General features: G+C 40.9%; 1 protein-coding gene across 4 annotated transcripts in view; it reads left to right on the top strand.

Annotated features, from left to right (window-relative positions):
• The window catches only part of SRGAP1 (SLIT-ROBO Rho GTPase activating protein 1), a 137,100-nt gene that overhangs the window by 48,709 nt on the left and 68,129 nt on the right, over positions 1 to 20,262 (top strand). For all 4 annotated transcript variants that reach the window (XM_053977952.1, XM_053977955.1, XM_053977953.1 and 1 more), the window contains exon 2: positions 17,908 to 18,103. In XM_053977952.1, the coding sequence (XP_053833927.1) occupies positions 17,908 to 18,103 (196 nt within the window). The remainder of the gene's footprint in view (positions 1 to 17,907; positions 18,104 to 20,262) is intronic.

Here is a 20,262-nt window from a genome sequence, read left to right as displayed (position 1 = left end):
CCCTGGGACTAGCTGTTTCAGAGAGCCAGCTCATGTCATGGGAGTCTTTTCTCCCTCTCCAATAAAAATAACCAGACCTAGAGGAAAAGGTATTTCCTTTTCCTCACACTGAATAACATCCTGACACCTCCATGCCTCAGGCTTAATGCACACACGAAGAAGCAATTGTATGACAGTTTCCTCCCCAGCTTTCTCCATTATTCAATTGCTTCACATTCCCATGTCCTCTCAGCACTGGCTGATATGTCCCTTATCACAGGTGTCCCAGGACCCTCAGGACTGGCAACCTGCACAAAGATGGTGGACGAGGTATTCACTCTGGGAATTGTAGCTGCTCTGAATTCCCTGCAGGAGGATTTATTTCATGGCTGGCTGCATGAGGAATATTGGGTTCCTGTACTAGATACTCCTGTATCTTAGTTACTTAACATGGGTGCTTGCCTTCCAGAGGCATAGAATCCTGTGGATTGCTGCTATATACCACTGCAAATCCAATAGTGAGGTGGATGTGTTAAATGATGGTGTGATCCGCAAAACCAAAAAGAAATTCTTCCACAGGAAATACAGTGAAATGTGTGGTTGTTCCTACTGCAGGCTTTAGGCAAGAGAGTCATTTATCAAGCAGGAAGCTGTACCATCCTTCTTATTAATGCTTTACACATGCATTTTTGCTCAAGTGCTTGACAATATCCACTGTATTTTATGGCTGACAGTAGTAGAAATTGCCCCTGTGCTGTAGGATTTGGACTGAAAGAGAACCCTTGGCATTAGTGCCATTACTCTTGCCAAGGCATCAGAGTGTCACTTCTTGGGAAATGTATCCTTGCAAGTATTTCAGCAGGGTGTCTAATGCACAGCTGACAGATAAGACAGTGCCTGTGCCTGGCACTGTGAGAAATGGCTCAGCACATAATCAGATGACAATGTATCATGCAGGGAAAATAGGACTTTTCTTACTCTATTTTTCCTTTCATGTGTGACCACATATCTGAGTACCTTAGGTGAATTTTCAGTCATACACCACTGTGCCTGAGTGCAGTTGTTCTTTCTGCCTCTCCCTGACTCCTGATATGGGGGGCTGCTGGTTCCTGTGTGAGGTGCTAGAGAGCTGTGTTCCAGTGTGAAAAATAGATTATATGGAAACGAATGGTTTGGAGTCATCACGCCCTTTTGGCAAGAGGGTGGTTTCTCTGGTTTCCCTCTTTCAGCAATGGAGAGAGTAGCAGCTCTCCCAAGGAGCAGACCAGAGTGGAAGGCACTTGGCTGCTGCTCTGAATCAGTGGCTGAAAGAGAAGCAGGATGGAAGATGAACTCTCCTAGGCCAGAGTGATAATGTAACCCTATTACAAGGGAACCTGCATGGATGAAAAACAATCCTTACCCGCAATTCCCTCACCTGATTTTTTTTCCTGGTTGGATTCAGGCGTTGGTCTGACAGATCATGCAGCATGCAGCCTCATGTATCTTATCTGAGGAGGGGATGAGCAACCAGGGAGAGGAGGGAAGGTGGGCCCATATATTTCCTTAACAGCCCATAGTTAATCAGCTAAGAGAGATCAGCCAAAGCTTCGGTCCTTCTGCACTTCAGGTCCCATGACTATTCTGGTTTGCAAGTACCCTTCTTAGCCTCCATCATACATTGCTTTCCTACTCTGAGTGGCAGCAGTATAGTTGCAGTGAGAGCTGATAGGAGGGATAATCTTTTTTACCGTGTTAACTTTTAGTGAGATCAACACCCTAAGCATGCATAACACATGTTAGCACAGATGCACTCCTCTCGATCCAGCTTAGGTCAGCTTAAGTTGCACCTCTGCTGTGTGCAAAGGGCAGTCAGATGGAGACTGTTTAACAGCAAGTGCAGAGATAGGCAGTAAGGTTTCTGCTCTCTCATAACACCAAATTTGCTATAATATGAATAACAATTCTAATTTTGATAGTGGCTGGAGTAAATAGGATGCCTGTTGGGTTTTTGTTCTGTTGGATTTCCTTTTTCCTCAAAGAACCACATAGGTCTTGCTTCCAGAACACGAAGGTGCACTCATCCTCCCACTTCATTGCTTTATCTGAATGTCAGAGCTTGGGTTTGCCTCCCAGTCTGAGGTCACCTGGATTTTAGGCAGTGAGAAGTGGCCCATGATAGAGAAACCATGGCCAAATACAGTCCTGTCAAACTGGAAGGTTCTGCTTTTATTCACAGCAACCACTCTTAAACAGCTTCATATTGAGATAACACTCTTTCATTTAAAAGTGCTTTCTTAAAAAAGTACTTTAAGTCCTCTGTAACAATCAAACTTCTTACTGGAATGTCACTTACTAAAGAACACCAAGCAACCCACTTCTTTGCTCTTTTTCTCTTCTAAGGAAGTTTAAAACAATTATGGTACAAAAACATTTTGAATGAATAAGGTACGGGGCCTTATTGCACTCCGTCACAGAACAAGGTAAAACATCATCTCAAATCACACGAGAATCTAGTGAAAACTGAGGATAAAATCTCTTATTTCCCAGGTGTTACATTTGTACTGTCTTCATCCTCACACAGGCAGCTCCTGTCTTTCCTGCATTAGTTATGGCATGGGACACTTAATACCACACAAAACCCACATTGTTCCTCTGTTTGCAGCATTTGTCAAACGGAGGTTTGAGATTTGGATGGACATGTTTGATAGAAAGGTCACAATTCTGTGCTGCACAAGAATGAGCATGACTGCGCATCCATTCATTTGATCAATACTTCTGCTGTTAGGAGCTGTAAATGGCTTTCTAGACCAGACCTTAAAAATGGATGTCTCATATTGAAGACAGTGCAATATTCTGTATTTTTATGCAGAAAAGGTACAATTTTCTTAGCTGACCTGGCCTTTGCTGTATTTCTTCTGAAGTAGCACACATGTATTATGATGTTTGTCTACAGTCTTTAATAAGGAATGTCATTAATGTCACAAAATCTTGTTCTGTGTTTGTACAAAAGAGTTTTTAATTTTTTCAGTTCAAAATCTCATTTATTCATCAAAGCAGATTCTTCTGTCCTCTGATGCTCATCCAAATGTTTGCCATGTAAGTAAGATGCCTGCAATGGAGCAAACGAGTCTGCTCCTCCAAATTTTTTTTAAAAACCCCCAAAAATATGGGGAATACAGAGGGAGCATATGCCTGCAAAGTAAAACATCCTGGTAAATAGAAAGGAGCATCCTCAAACCAGTGTGTTGTACATAGCTGTCTAGTGCCTGTATAAAAAGATACTGGAAGTATTTTGTTTTACCCCCAAACAATTAAGGTTCTTGCTATCCCTCCCTCCCTGCATTCAGAGAACATCAGCAGAAGTTCCTGAGTTACAGCAGCATTTAGCAGGATGTCCATATAGGGCAGTGGGAATACAGTGAAGGCATCCAAAAACCCATTTTTAAAAGGAGACCTGAGACTGCTACAGAGGTAATTTTGGATTCATTTGCATGGGGGCACCATCCTGAAGTCACCCATGCACAGAGGAATCCATAGGAATGATGTAGGTGGTGGTGAATCCAACCTAGATCAGAGGCATTATTTGGCATTTATCAGAAGCAGTATTTGGCATTACAGGAGCAGTGACTGGCCAGACAGTGTGTTCTCTTGCATAGCTAATGAGTGTAGGTTTCTAATAAGAGCCAGTGTCTTGAGACATGTCACTGTGCTGAGCTGATGGCAACACAAGGAACAAGGACAGCACTTTTTCTTATATCTTAGTGAACAAATGCATAGGTCTGAAGTGCAAATTGGAAGAAGTCTGGCACTCAGGAGAATGTTGTCAAGTATTGAGAGTCTTGTCGAGTATTCCCCTTCCAGATGCAGTCTCTGCAAGGCTGCTTATTCTCCCAGATCCACTATTGTTACGTCACTGAAAGCTTTTATTTCTTGCTTTAAATTTCCTTTGGCAGCAGTTGTTTAGATCTTTTTACTTGGAGATTTAAATGATAAAATTTCTGTCTAAATCAAACTGACTTAATGGAATATTAAAAAAAAAATCAGAATTTCCTTAGTGCAGGAAATTGCAAGGTTTGGAACTTTCATTTACATCTTAATTACAAGCTTTTTATAAATTAAAAGACTGAAACTTTGCAGAGGAGGGAAGTTTTTAATTAAAATCATTAGGTGTTTTAGAATTGGAAGATGTTTGTTCTCTTTTGTTAAATCAGAGTGCTTAAAGACTTTCCTGATTCGATTTGATTTTTTTATTTTAAATCACCTCTGCCTTCACAGTGCTTGAATCCTTGTGGGTAAAGATACGCTTTGAAAGTATCTTTACTTTTCCTGCATAATGTGGGTGGATCTGCAGCACTGGCAATGGTACTTCCTGCACGAAGTGCTCAGGAGAGACAGGCTCTCCAGCTTGGTGTTCTCAGCAGAACACCTATGGGACCGGACAGAGGGATGGAGGCAGGTCAAGCTGAGTGACACCCTTGATACAGGATGGCAATGAGGAGGTGTTTTGAGAGGAAGGATCATTTTTGAAAGTTCTAAGTGTCCTACCCTGAAATGGAACTCTGGTGCATTTCTATCCAAATGCCGTTTTTATGTCTCACCTTAGTGATGATTCAAGAAACAACTAATTATTCAGTGGAGTTAAAATGTTGCAGATGTGCTTCTCACTCAAAGGACATGAGATAGGTCTTCGGTTACTGTCTAGTCATGTTGCTTCCGTCAGAGACTACACTAACTCTGTAACTCTGGGTGGCTTTTCTGCCCACTCTGAGAAGCTCAAGCAACTTGTTTGGCTTGACTATGAACTGCTTGTAGGTCTGCTGGAAAACTTTTTCCTAGGAAGCTGGCTTTTTCTATTCAGGCTATTGGCTTTTCTGATCTGAATCTTTCCTTGGAGAGTGCCATATACCTGTGTGGCTAAAGGACTCTCTCTATGGAAAGTAGGCAAAGCTTGCTTGGCTCCTTGGGAGAAGGAGGCTGAGCTCAGCAGCCTGACTGGGTACCATGTGCAGTGGTCTTCCAGTCCAAGGGAGGCTTTTGCCTATTCCTGTCTCTAAAGCAATTTTGTAAATAGAGCTCTAGGGGAAAAAAGTAAGTCTAGTTGTAGCTCCTTGGTAGATTTCTATATATGCAAGCAATTTTCACATGACTGACACGGTTTTAGGCAGGATTGTTTGCTCTCCAAGCAAATTAATTTTGTTTGGAAGTTGGAAGAGGGCTTTCATGCTGAGTCTAGCTAGATTCATCTGGGTGTTACAGTTCTATTGAGTCTTCTGACAAGCCTTTCTTCATGCCTGAAGTTCTTTATTTTCTCAAATTTTGACCTCGTTGGTTAAAGCCAATGCTAATTTGCAGTGAAACTGGGTTTTGCAGACAGGGGAAGAACCATTACCTGCAACAGTGCATCAGAAAGGCTTAACTTGCAGAATGCTTAAATACTGAGCGCTTGCTGTCTTTCCTTTCCATTCTAGGTAAAGAGTTCTGTTTTTTTTCCTTCAAAGTAGACAAAAGTAAATGTTGCTCAAATGCCTTTCACAGCTGCTATCTTATTCTTGTTGACCATCTTATTCTTGTTCTTCGTAACATGAAAGTTTGTGTAAACAAGTAAAAATACATCTCCAAGTTTGGACGACATGCTTGTTTAGAATTTGTAGCTTAACTTTGGACTCCTGTCATTAGGACCTTGCTGTTTGTAGTAAGGGTGTGTTTAGAAATACAGCGTGGGGCACCAGGATCATACAATTTGCAGCCCTGTGCGAAGGTGGAATTAAATTTATAGTAAATAGTCTTGTACCTTTCTGAGCAGTATTTCTGGACATGCCCACAAACAGGTCATGGCAGCTGTAGAGTGGGCAGTCACCCACAGACTGCCATGGTTTCACCATTAGTGTTTGATGTGTGTCACCTGCAGTCTCCTCTGAGCTTGGCACTGTGTTCAGCACTGAGCAGGTGTGTGGGGATTGGACACAGGAGCTGTGTTATGTATGACTGTCCTGAGGAAGGTGCTGCTAGTTGTGAAATGATCGTTGTATAGAGAAGCCACAGACGAGGTCTTTTAGATAATATCCAGCTTGGACATGAGTAATCTACAGTTTTAGACTGAGTCAACTGGGACAACTTGAATTTCATGCAAAGGTAGTCTTTTCTTAGTGATTTTTACATGTCAGGGTTGTGACAGATTATCACTGAAGTGACAAAGCAGTAGATTAGCACTAAGATGAAAATGCCTATCTAGGCAGAGAGGACAGGACTGATGCTTCAGTAAGCACTGTTGCTGTACTTCAACAGATTAGGTGCAAAAAAGGAAACTGCAGTGAAAATGCATGTTTTGCAGAAACTGGAAAAAATAAATGCTTTTCAGCTGATTTATCTATATTTTTGTGCTCTTTAAGGTTTGTTGATAGATTCTAAATGGAACAGCAATAGAATAATGTGAGGCAAAGGACTGCAGGTAACTTGAGGCGAAGGATTGCAGGTAACTTGAAACTGAAGGTCAGCTGGGTTTAAGTTATCTACTATCTGTTGATAAGCTTAAGTAACTCCAGTGTCTTGCCACTGTAGTTTTCTTTTCCAGGAACTGACCTGGTTTCTCCTTATCTTTCTACCTGTCTTTGTTCTATACATATTTATGATGAGAACTTCAGTAACTTATGTGGAAGTAGGAATTTGCTTGCCTAGGACACAGTGGCATCTCTGCTCCCTGCTCCCCCTGCCCTTTCCAGGAGATGCTCTCCAGCCCTTTGGTCACAGCAGCCATTTTCAGGCAAAGGGAACAGATTCTTGTCAGCAGTTTGGCCATTGCAAGCCTGGGTTCATCTGGCCTGAGTAGGTGTGTACTGCCACATTTTATGACATTTTGGTCTTTACTTTATCCTTCTGTTTCAACTCTTTTCCCAGTGCTCCTGACTGACTTGAACCCATCTTTGGTTACCAAAAAAAAAAAAAAAAAGAATGGCCCTAAAGTGAACATTTGTAAATTTAGCACTGTTGTAAAACCAGTATCAGGAGTATTCAGAATATTTCTGATATAGGGAAACTTAACCCAGGATAAAGCCTCCTTTGGCAAATTGTCAGAAGCCTGTGAGACACATATTTCTTGCTGGCATGTCTGGTTTGTCCTTCCAACTACCCTTGCTTTTTCCCCCCAGTTGGTATCTGTGTTTATTGCATTTATTATTTCCAAAAGTGTTCCCTTAGTATTTTGCTTATGGTTGGATGATGATCTTCTTACAGGATGGAGATTTCTCCATTGTAGATGTCACATCTTTCATTTCTTCACTGAGTTGTACATGGCCTTCTGTGAATTGCCAAACAATATTTTTCCCCGTAATAAAGAATAACTATTTTCACAGATTGCCACTTTGCCATCCAGCTGCTATGGCTGCTGATGTGCTTCTCAGAGCTGGAACTTTATGCTTACAAAACATCAAGTTTCAATTTCAGTTTAGCCAGGGAAAAGGCCTAGGAGCTACAGCTACTGCCCTGACTATTGCAGTTCTTCTCCGTTACTCACTGCAATGCAACTTTTGCTACCAGAATGCTATATATTTCCAAATGGAGATAGGCTAAAAGCATAGGCAATAATAGGGGTTTTATAGCCTTTTTTTATAAAGGAATTCTGAATTAAGCACGTGAAGCATTAATCCCTTGGCCATTCAGTGAAGGTGCCCTTAGTGGCATATCTGTTTCCTACAGCTGTTTGTGGTGTCTTTGCTTCCATTCAGCAATCATCAAAGCCCTGCTAGAAACCCTAATCACTCATATATCTGTTGGAGAGAAGCATTTGCAGAATACACAAAACAGTGAATTAATACAGATACCAGGTTCTACAAATCATCAGCTTTACGTTTTGCTCATTCTGATATTTCCTCTCCTCAAAAAAATGGGAGTGATATTTTTTCTTTTCTTTTCTTTTCTTTTCTTTTCTTTTCTTTTCTTTTCTTTTCTTTTCTTTTCTTTTCTTTTCTTTTCTTTTCTTTTCTTTTCTTTTCTTTTCTTTTCTTTTCTTTTCTTTTCTTTTCTTTTCTTTTCTTTTCTTTTCTTTTCTTTTCTTTTCTTTTCTTTTCTTTTCTTTTCTTTTCTTTTCTTCTTCTGATAGATTGAAGACGGTTTCCAGGAGATCTGGAAACATGCAAATTATTTTAGCCCAGAGTTCATTTACTAGCAGATACCATTCTTCATTTTACTGTTGAGTGAGTAAGCAACAGTTACCTACAGTCTCGAATGATACTTTTTCTATTCCCATTAGCAGGAACCTCGGGGGGGGGGGGGGGGGGGTGGGGGGGGGTGGCTTTCTTCTCCTGCTACTGTGACAACTGAAGATTAATTTAATTAAATGTGGTCCACAATCCAATTTATACTTCCCTGTAGCAGAAAGAATCTGCTCTGTGACACTGAAGGATTTGTTTTTTCCCAGCTGCTGTTAGTGGAATTTGAGGCTCTGAGTAATTGGGTTCAAAACCATCCTTTGAGGTAGGCATTTTATGTTCTCACTTAGGCATTACATCTTCTTCCAAATCAGAACAGTGCATAGACAAACGTATTTGAAGCATGGCGGGATTTATCTAATCTTGTTAGGTGACATATAAAAACACCTGTCTGTTATTACTACTCATATAATAGTTGCAATCAACCAGCATGGTGATTATCTGATTATCTATTTTACATTTATTAGTACTCCCACAGACAGAATAAGTAATTCCATTATGATTTGGGTTATTCTTTTGTTTAATTAGTAAAAATACAAATTGTCTGTTCAGAGTTTGTCATACAGAACTTTTTTTTTTTTTCCCAAAACGTGATGTCCTATTTCTTAAATCCTCTACTGAGTCATATTCAGTATTTGCTATGTGAAAATGAGACAAGACACTGAAATTTACTTTTGGATAATATCATAGACATGCTCAGAAGACCAGTAATCCTTCACTGGGGCTTTGGTTTTGCAGACTTAGGCCAAGTCTCTACTAAAAAACTATGCAGATCAAGGTCCATCTGGTTTGACAGACATACTCCTGAGTCAGACTTGCACTTTTACAGTTAAATCTGCGCAAGAAGCATGAAGCAGGGTGATAGAATTACATTCAAAGATTGGTTGGGTAGTAGGTGCCATCCTTCACGCAGCACTGGGTGGGTGAGTGAGGAGCTCTGATCCCCCACTGCTGCCTCACCGGTGCAGGGCTGTCCCTGCTCTGTGCTGCTGGCGAGCACGGTGCTCGTGGGCAGGGGCTAATGCTCTGCCCAGAGGTGTGCCAGCATCCAAAGCAGACTCTGACATGTTGCCCAAGACAATTTCTTTGTCCCTCTTGGTTGGCTGGGGTACAGAGGTCCTTAAGTAACTGCAGGGATGTACTCAGGTGAGTAATTAGCATGGGATATATACATAAAGCTTTAAAACTGGTGTTGGAGGCATCTCAGTGGCACAGCTGTTTGTCTCACTGAAGAAGAGGAGCATCATGGATCTGTTGCAGAAAAAAAAGTACATATTTATTTTAAAAGAAAAACACAAGGGTGCTCAATGTATTAAGTTGGGGGGTTGGAGTTAAATGTATCAAAGTTAAATGAGTAATAGTGAAAGTGTTTTACTGCATGTTAGACAGGTTTGACTGAAAAGTGATGTGGATAAAATGCTGGCACACAGCACAGATTACTGTTTCCTTTTTGTGCTTAACTACACTGTTTCTTCACCTTGGGACTTAAAGAGCTGTCACTGAAAGTCATGGCTTGGTCAAATGCATGTTCTTATTTATGACATGCAGCAGGGTGTGTGTCATCCTAAAAATGTTTTATTGACCTCCTAAAGATGTGCCATGCTTGGAGAGTCATTTTCACTGGATGTAGGGAGGGAATTTTCTCTAGTTATTAATTTCTAAGTCTTATCACAGTGATAGTTACCAGTGTACAGAAGATGGTACATCTGATTGATGTGCCGATTTCTTGCTTTCTTGCTTATCCTGCTGCTCAGGAGTTCCTGGCCTGCACTTCTACCAGCATAACTCTCATCTTAAGAGCTATGTCACCTGCCAGAGGTTCAGAAAAAATTTTTTTTTTTTTTGTCAAGAAAAGGCACATCTCTCAATATCTCATTTCTAGAAGAAGCCTTCAGATGTTTTCACTTGCCAGCACTCCATCCGAGATATTAAGAAGGAAGGAAGGGTTTTATTGTGACAAATAAGTAGAGCTTAGCAAAATGAAATGGTGCTGGTCTGGATGCAATCTGTACTCATATCTGTATGGTTGAGAGGTTTATGTTTCTCTGGAGGTAAAGGATATGTTCCCATACTAAGACTGGAGTCATTTCAGGGTAGTGTTGGTGGACAAGTGATGCAGTGTCTGTTGCAGAGTGGATACTGCTGCACTATTCAGAGGCAGCTCCATCCTCAGCCTTGCAGCAGCTGAAGAAGGAATTCAACCTGATTTCACGCAGTTTACAAGTAAGGAAGCTAATGAAGAGTATTAGGTTTTCATTACTGCTTGGATCATGACAAACTGGGTTTTCTTTCCTACTGGACCCCCTGGTTTGTGTGGATTTTTTGTCTCATGGAGTGCTAATGCTAATCAGGCCTCCCAGACATTGTGCAAAGAATGTTTCCGAGGAGACCCATGAGTAATTTTTTTGTTCTATTGGCAGATACGTCATTGATGAGAAGATAAGAAAGATTTGGGCATACTGATATCTTTTTAATTTTCTCATGTGCTCAAAATTTAAGACTGCAAGGAAAGGCTCATGGTATCTTTAACAAGCATTAAAAAAAGGATGATCGAAGCCCTTAAGAAGCTTCAGAATAAATTTTTCCATAGATCTTGACAGTTTAGATGCTCTAAATGGGTTTTTAGACACATATTTTATGATGACCTGTCTGCTTGGCAGACAGTTGCACGGACTCTTTTTTCCTCTCTCTCTCACTCTCTCTTTCTTTGAGGAACTGATTTGCTCATCTAGAGGTGGGGCAGTTGGATTTTTGGGAGAGTATCTGCTCCCACTGCAGGAGATAAGGGTTGGTCACTCTGGTGAAAGACCTTGAATCAGACTGTTGATGCAGAGGAGGCATCTTGCCCTTTGCTCTCTACTCTTCTGGTTGGCAGTGTTTTGAGATGAGCTGAGCTTTTACTGTTGAACAAAATAAAGTTCCCTCTCCTCTGAGGAACAGAATTTTTTGTCCTCAGTCCCAGCTCCTGTGACTACAAGGACAGAGTATGCCAGGCTCAAGGTTTGGTAGGACATAGTGCCAGCACTTAATTATGCGTGCCACAAAAGCAGTGGCACTCAAAATGTGGCGCAGGCAGACTGCCTGCTTAAATTCATGGTCTCTTGGCAGCAGCATTGTGGCAAAAGTGTCCTGCCAAGTCATGAGCTGGCATACTGCCCTCCATTTAGACTCGGACTGTAGGCAGCCAAGTGACCAGCAGCTGTGGCTGTGAATAGCAGGAGTACGTTAGTCCAAGAACAACAAGAAGAAAAGCTTCTTCTTCTACATCTAGAGATTTTCTTGGCTCTTCCAGACATGTCTTCTCATTTCAAAAGGATCTGGAATGTGCGCTGATACAGCTGCCCTTTCTGAATCCTGTCCACTGGGGTCCCCCAGTTACAGGATTCTGCATAGGCATATATTGTTGCCCAGTCTGTGACTGCAGTAGATAGAAATGTGTTTGCTTGAATGTATAGAAATGAAATTTGCAGCTTCAAGGAGAGGATTCGTTGTTTCTCTGCTCCCTTTGTTTGAGCAGGATGAGTGAAGTGACCCGTAAAAATTTTTCTGCATCCTGCAAATGGCTTCTACACCAGCTTTCCTCCTAATGGCTGCACAAGGATTGTTTTTTATCTTTAAGGATGCCAAAGTGCTTGAATGAATGTGGTTTACAGTTTTTAAAGAGGTATGACAGGTGTCAACAGGGGCTTCAGATTGCTGACTCTTTGTACAGCCCTTCAGATAGCAGAAGTGATTCTCTCTCCCCATCCAATTCTACACTACAGCCTGAAGACTGCAATCTGTCACAGGCAATCTTAACCACATCCCCCAAAATCCCCAAACAAACAAAAATCTGAGATGAATTCTCTGGAAAATAGCACAAAGTTAAACACTGAGTTTAATGCTGGGATGTGCATGGCAGAGGTCACACTTCAAGTGGCAACATATATAAAGCTGTATTCTCAATGTACTAAGTGAAATTGATGGGAGTCAGGGTAGAACAAGGTCCACAGAAGCCCTGCCTTTGGAAGCTCAAGGGCATCACTGTGTGCAGCCACACTTCTTACATGCTGAACACAAGGGAAGTGATCTCCTGATCTCCCCTAGTCTGTCATAGAAGGTTAATGTTGTGGTACAGGCTCATGATCTGTTTAAAGGCATTTCTGCATCAGCTTCTGAGATCTTTACTCCAGCATCTCTCATTAGCTGTCAGTTTGGTGGAATTTCCTGGATTTTGAAGTGGATTTTCCTGCTTGTGGTCAAAGAAAATGGCAACAAGGACTTGGGAAAGAGTGTGAGCCAGACTCCCTGCTGACCACAGAGTTTCCCTTGCCATTTGTCATAGAAATACTCAAATAGCTTTCTAGACAAGTCTCTGGAAAATAAAAACTTTACAGCACTAGCATCTTTAGGCTGTGTATCTCAGGGACAAGTATTGGCATCTGGGTCTGAGCACCCACCATGGATGTGATACTTCTCACCATCTTTATCTTGTCTGTTGAGAGGAATAGTGGTGTCCCTGGGAAGTGTGGGAGCACTGATGGGACATGGCATTAAGGAGTGCTAGATGTGCACAGGGACATCTCCAGGCCCCTCTCAGTGATTCCTGCTGCGATTTCTCTGCTGGCAGCATCTTCAGTGGGCTGGAGATAAGCACTTTTCTCAAACAAAACCTAAACTGCATATGTTGGCCAGCTGCATGCAGCTGGACCAAAGCTCTGCTCACCTTGACAAAGAAGCCAAAACCAAGTCCTTACAAAGGCAGAGGCTCGAATGAAACTGAAATGATCAGTCCCCTCATGCAGCACCCCAGCTTCTAGCAGCAGGGGTAGACATGAGCAATTCTTCATGCTGAATAACTAGGGCACAATGAGAGGCATATAAAACTCAAGTGTCTTCAAGGAGGAACTGCAAAATGATTAATGCTGCAATAGCTGCTTAATTACAAATGCATGTTGGTCGCCAGATGATATCTAGGCTGAATTTAAGGTCTGAATCTTTTCCTGTGAAATATGATCTGGATGTCATTGGCATGACAATGAAGGATATGTGTGTTGATAGCTCACTGGGGTAAAAAAATTATGAAGTGTAACGGTTTAGAAATGCAAAGTCTAAGATACCATGTATTGGTTTTAGTGCATTTGATGAGGCATTTTTGAGACATTTAAAAGTGATCTAATTTTTTTTTTCTTTTTGTGATGGAGACATTTGGATAAAAATAGGAGGTGATGCGGCTTTGTCTGGTTACCCAAGAGATAAAACCTGCAAACATAACTATGTGTTGTGAGAGCCTCTGTACTCTCAGAGTTCTGTTGAGTTACTTGTTTTTGTGATCTTTTGAAGGGTGAGGCCCCAAGGCTGTTGGTATGATTATCCAGTAATACCACTGGATTAATATGTCTGGATAGTTTGTGAATTGTAATCATGACTTAAATATAGCTCCTTGCCAGGCAGGGTGGGAGGCTTGTGGTGCAGCCAGTGGGGGTGACTGGGGAGACATGTCCTGCTCTGTGGCATTTTCCAGAGCTTTCAGCAAACACCAAAGCCCATGTCAGGGCTGCCCTGCAAGCACAAAAGTTAAATGGGAGCTAAGAGTGGCAGGCTGCAACAACTCTTGGGCTGGCTCAGGCAGGAAGCATCTTGAGGCAGGTGTGTTGGTAGCACCATGAAGCATTCTTTACAGTCGCTTTGCTCGAGAGTTAGTAAGAGAGTTTGTGATGGCCTGAAAGGTCTCCAAGGTCGGAAAGGCTAGGCATAGCCTAGTGCAGCATTGCTGGAGCACTGCAGTGCTGCAGGGCAGGGATGAGGCAGTGCATTGCAGTGGGAAGTTCTGTAGCAGGGAGCAGTGTTGGTCTGTCCATGGGTTAATTTGGTTAATACCATGTGTTTACAAGTTGTGAGCTACTGAGGTCAGGAGGGGGTTTCCTTTGACCTTTTGGGGATATTTGATGGAGCCTGCTGCTTTTGTGTGTGGAAGTGAAGGTGAAGAACTTTATTCCATACCGGTGTGTAGCCAGCATTATGATTGTGTCACATTGTAATGTATCTTCACAGGTTCCTTCGGGGGTTGGGGGGGGCACTGGCCTGTCACTGGTTACATACCTGTTCTTCAGGGTAGTACAGGGTATTACAGCAGTGCTATGTAAGTCACTATTTGTAATACTGTACTGTGTGCAAAGAGGTAACCTTGATGAGTTATTTCTGATTATGATTTGGGTGATACCAGTAGTTTGGCTTCATCTGGTCTGACTTAACTTTCAAAGTAACTATAATCTTGTCTCTTTTTACTTTTCATGGTGCACAGATTTAACCATTTGTCAAGGAAATAAAGATTTGTTGAAAGGTTAGAGTTATATTTTCAAAACTGGCATAAACAAAATCTGATTTTATATTTAATGCAGGAATTGTAGCAGAGGGTGTCTGTGAGGGCATAACCAAAATAAATATCTTTAGACATAAAACTTTATTCAGTTTATTTATTTAATTGCCATCACATTAACTGTTTCCTCACTTAGTTTGTGTGTGCAAATCTTGGACAAAAATGTAGGGTGGATTTAATTTTTTTTTCCAGTTGATGTGATCAGTCTGTTAAAGCTGCAGTATAAATAGATGGGATTCCTTTTGAGCCTGCCCCTGGCCAGAAAACCTGTGAGCATTGACTCAAAGCTGCCAAGAGAAAGAAGGAGAAGGTGTTAACTCATCCAGGGTTTAAACGGGTCTTTTCCTGGCACAAAATAGCCTGGCAATTTGACATCAGCCACTCAGCAGAGCAGAATAGGACAATGTCATTGCCCATTACAACTGGTACCAATTCAACTTTGAATTTAAATGTGCCAGCAAAATAAGAGTAAAATCAGGCACACTTCTCTTACTTGCTGCACCTGTCTCTGTGTCTATCAAGTTTGGACTATACTGATTTTATTTCTTTGAATACAGTGCAGCAATTTTCCATGCCACTCTTTCTAGCCCTAGGGAAATCACCCATGTAAACTGGTTAAAGAAAATAGCATTGCCTTGGTGCATTTTTCTGTAGCAGTAGGTAATGGGTAGTCTATTAGAGTTAATAGTACCTGGACAGTTGTGATTTTGTCACACACAAGCACTCAGGCTGCCTGCTTGTTTTGCCAGTACTTGTTCTGGGGGTTTATTGTTGTTTGGTTGGTTGGTTGTTTTTTTTTTTTTTTTAAATCCACTGGTCTTGTCAGAAAATGGAAATCACAAAATTTTCTGATCCAATTTCTTATTCATTGCCATCTCCTCAGCCTGCCAGTATGGCATTATGCATGTTATTAGTAAAAGAAAAATGTAAAAATGGAGGAACAGAATTACATTAAAGACTGGAAGGAGAACTGCTATTGAAGTCACTTCTGAACTGACTGGTGAGCTAGCATGAGTGGGATGTACATCTCCGCTTTTTCTCCTCCAGCAGGAGGCCACGGGCTTAGCCTTTTGGCATCAATGTGTTCTTTCTCTTTGCTGAGATTCAAATAACCAGAAATTAGAAATCTTCCTTCATAAAGCTGCAGCCCCCTGAGCCCCTAATTTTACCAGCCTTACTCAGAGCTTGTACATCTTCATCAGCTTTTATAGATCATGCTTCAGTTTTGTTTTCTAAAATACAAATTTGAAGGAAGCCACTATTGTCCACTGGAAATCCAGACAGCATCAAAAAGCTTAGGCAGTTTCTCATATTTTATCTGTTGTCCCTTGTTCATTGTTTCTTGTATTTCTATTCATATATTCCTGTTTCTAAAATCTTTCTCATTCCTGTTGCTATGGTAAAAGCCTGCCTAAAAAAGAATTATAGCAGCAAGGTACACTGACCTACAAAATAATCAGAACATAGTTGCTCTGTACAAAACGCTGCTTTCAAAGTAACTGCTAGAAAATCTTGAGTGGGAAAGGGAGATGGCCAAAGTATATAGTGACCATGTACATGGATCTGGATTTAGTGAAAACTCCAGCTTAGGGACAAAATTGCTGCTTCTGACCAGTGAATCTGTACAGCTGGTTCCCCATACACAGGAATTTTCCATGACTGCAATATTAACAGTGATAGACACCTAGAAAACTGGTCTTGAGCATCTGTTTCTGTTGTTAACCTTCCAGCTCCGATGTGATTTTCTCCTCTGTGTACATGAATGTCATTGATACAGTGTTGTATTACAGTGGCTCATCCTTGCTGGAGGCACGATTTCTTTTCCAACAAACTGATTTGAAATGAAGTGAAAACCAAACCATGAATTTTTTGGTTCACCTCCCAGACTATAAAAATGGATGGTCTCATTAATGATTAACACAGCAGCTGGTAGCTCACAGGAGATCTGGAAGAAAATACTGCAGTGTCTCCCTCCTTCAGCAAATATATTAGTTTAACAGTTTTCTGTGCTCATACTACCTTATTTCAGTATTCACACTGAATCCCAGCAGAGTGAATCTCTGCCTTTTTACCTGCTTGAAGATCAGTAAGGATGTATTAGATCCTAGTTGCATCAGATAATTTTTTCGATGTTATTACTGCTTAGTGGTTTGCAGTTCTATGTGATGTTAGTATGACTTTTAGAATGCTCTTCCATTTCAAACTATGCTGTGGGCTTTGAAGATTTCCGGGATCTTTTTGCCCACAGCATGATTACATCATTAGGAATCAAGTAAAATTTCACAACAATTTTGCATTTACATGGACATCACTTCTGGGTGTTTTGCTATTGATAAATCCTTATTATAACATTAAACAGTGTAAAAAAATACACACATATATTATTGTCAGAAAGTGTTTACTCCTCATTTTACTCCACAGTATTGGAGTACACTCTGCCTGGGCAGCTGATAAAAGTGTAATGAACTCTAAAGAACCAGAGGGATCTTTTTAGACTAAATGTTCTCAGAATGTGTTTAACTGGTTAGCACTCAGGAAATAAAAGTGCTAAAATATTAACAACCAAAATGTAAAAAAAATAAAAAACCCCAGAAATCTCTAAAATAAAAACCCTGTTACATAGTAATTTCAGATATGGCAAAAAGTGGTAGGATATCTGGAGGCTTTTCCTTATTTCTCTAGAAGAGAACTGTGAGCATATATACTCTTCTAAACTGAGATTCTTCTAAAATTATTTTTTTTAATACTAAAAAATATACTATAGTCTCTGGAACCTTGTGCAAATTTTCAAATAGTTGTCTCTAAATATAGGTACATGTTTTCCTCTATATTTGCTGTAAAACATTGTTGGATGTATGTATAGTACACCAGTTCCCTCCCTGGCAGAGACAGGGCAAACATGGAAGCTCACCTGTGCACAGTTACAATGGATAATGCCTCTGGGGTTTATCACAAGGTTATTTCCATGGTGTACATGATGATAGAACACCTGACAGTCAGCAGGCTGATCCTGGCCCAAAGGGTGCTTGTTTATCCAGCCATTCTTCAGGGCAGCACCACCTTCTGCAAGGAGATCACTCCAAGCAGAATGTTATGCTAGTGCCAGAGGGCAGAAGAGGGATGGGAGAGGAAGGTGGAGACTCACCTGAGCCCCTGTCACAGCGGTTTGTGATACTGACAGCAGGTGGGAGGATGCTGGGCATTAAGCATGTGGTGGCAGAAGTGAGAGCTGCCACTGCTGTGTCCCACCACAGGACCTGAAATCCAGCTCCAGCTGGTGTAGCTGTGAGGATGAAGTACACTGGAGTGTTTGTAATTTTTGGTTGGTAACACTCAATTAATTTGCTTTCACTGACCTGAGTGGATATTTGTTTCTCTCATTAGAGATCCGAGCTCAACTCGTTGAGCAACAGAAATGCCTGGAGCAGCAGACTGAAATGAGAGTGCAGCTACTTCAGGATCTGCAGGATTTCTTCCGCAAGAAGTCAGAAATAGAGATGGAGTATTCCCGAAACCTGGAAAAACTAGCAGAGAGGTTCATGGCAAAAACAAGGAGTACAAAAGATCATCAGCAGTACAAGTAAGAGAAACCTGCTTGCCCATGGCCCCCATGTTGTACCTGTTGCTGGTTCAAAGGCCTGGTTCAAATTTAAAATTTCCACCCCTGCTTAGCAGCGTAGCAGTTCTCATTGCAGTTGAAGGTAGATGCATGCCTAAATACTGGTGTTGATGTGGCTCTGTGCAGTTACTCATGTCAGCTTCTGGCAAGTAGTTTCAGTTTCTTAAAATGTAAGTTGCACAAACATTATCCCTAACCTACCATATGGATTTTAAACCACCCAAAATACAGCCAGTATCTAGAAGAGATGCAGAGCTCCAAAAGCTTGAAAATCTGTGTGCTCATTTCTAGTGGAGTTGATAGGATTTTGAGGCATCTGCATGAAGGTCAGTCAACATTACAACAACAACAGAATAGACAATTTTGGCCAAGAATGACATTAAGAAATAAAACTATTTTGATTTGTTGTTGCATGTGAACTTTCCTGCATCTTCACCTCTCTGATTCCTGGGAATAAAGATGATGTGAATGTTATGCGTTGTTTACAAATTAACATATCCTTTTCGTAACATGGACAATATGTTTTCTGAAATGCTTTATGTGCTTCACTTGCTGACATAGTCCTATGTGGTTATTTTCCTTACTTGAGCTGATTAATGAATGCATGTGCCTGGCCCTGTTATGCTTAGGGATTTAGAACAGTATTTTGTGTTTGTAAAACCAAAAAATAATTTTCCCACTGTTCACTCAGTGCTGTTCTAGAGATACACAGATAAAACTGTTGTTTCAGGACAAAAGTCTTTTCCAAATATATCTGGCAAAGGAAAGGTTAATCAAATACAGCTTGAACAGTTCAAAGAGCATTAATATAAAATTCTTAAAATTCGTGTTAGTGATGCAATGATTCTCTGAAATAACCAACTTGTGCATATGTCACCTCTTCAGAGAGAGCCCTGGCTTTTATTCTGCTTGTGGCAAAATCTTTTTTCCTTGTGTGTACAAACATCTTTCCTTGTTTTTAAACATGTTAAATCCAGACTGGCAGCTGTGCATGGGAGTTATGACTTAAGTTCTACCTTTGGCTTTGTTCTTGCAGTTCGCTGCTTTGAGAACAGATTACAGCAAAAGTGGCTTTAGTTGTTGGTGGCCTGAGCTGTTCCCACCATTGCTCCCAGAACAATCAGGAAGGTCTGTGGAATTGGCTTTGGGACATGCGGAAGCAGCGAGGACCAAGTAGTATCAGCATGGCCCTTCAGGAGTGCTCATGTTGTCTGACCTGGCTGATAAAACCCCTTGCTGTGAAGTAACACTGTTAGGATGTCTATCTGAAACAAATGGAGGAAGTTTTCTTAACTCCTGATTCATAGCAAAGCAAAGCACTGATGATTAAGAAAATACATTTGTCTGTTAATCATTCCTTGTTGCTTTGATTCTGATGGTCAGAGCTAAAATTAGACAATTAGATGAGAATTAAAGGCCATATTTCTAACAATGAGAATAGCTAATTATTAGAAGAGTCTGACAAGAGTTGCAGGAGTTTCTCCCTCAATTCATCACCACTTCTGCCTGTTTTATCATCATGTGCTTGATCCTTTTAACTAAAGGAGAATCCCTGTAAAAGAGAAAAAAAAAAAAGAACAGCAAGTTCCTGGAGCAGTTAGTTGAAAAGCAAACTTTATACTAAAATGTCAATAAAATCATACGACAAATTATATAAAGTTTTTCTTGTCTGTGAAATAGTTGCTGAACTACATGTATTTTTATTTGGCCTTGTGTAAAATAAATGAGAAATCAGCTTTGATTTCACTTCTTGCTACATTAAAGCTGGGAGTGGGCCTGCATTGCAAAAAATCTGTCATGGGAATTCAGAATTGGATCACTGGAAAAAGTCCAGTCCTGCACTTTGTCTTGTAATTGACACATCTACGACTAGCAGTAGCAGTGTATTTATGAATGCTGTGAATTTATGAGCATTTCTCACAGAATACGGATGCTTGAGACATTTTCTTCTACTTCATCAGTTATACAAATCCAATGCAGTGAAACAGCTAAACCTGCAATTTTGCTCATGAAGGATTTGGTTTGTGCTTCCAGTGCTTGTTTATTTCTAATGTCAAAAATTAATTACTGTTACTCTTCCAGGAGTGACCTTTATTGATTTTGAACATTTACATGTACTC

The sequence above is a fragment of the Vidua macroura genome, chromosome 5 (assembly GCF_024509145.1).
Source record: "Vidua macroura isolate BioBank_ID:100142 chromosome 5, ASM2450914v1, whole genome shotgun sequence".
Classification (NCBI taxonomy): Eukaryota; Metazoa; Chordata; class Aves; order Passeriformes; family Viduidae; genus Vidua; species Vidua macroura.
The sequence above is the reverse complement of the archived record's forward strand: the minus strand, read 5'-3'. Positions and strand labels throughout refer to the sequence as shown.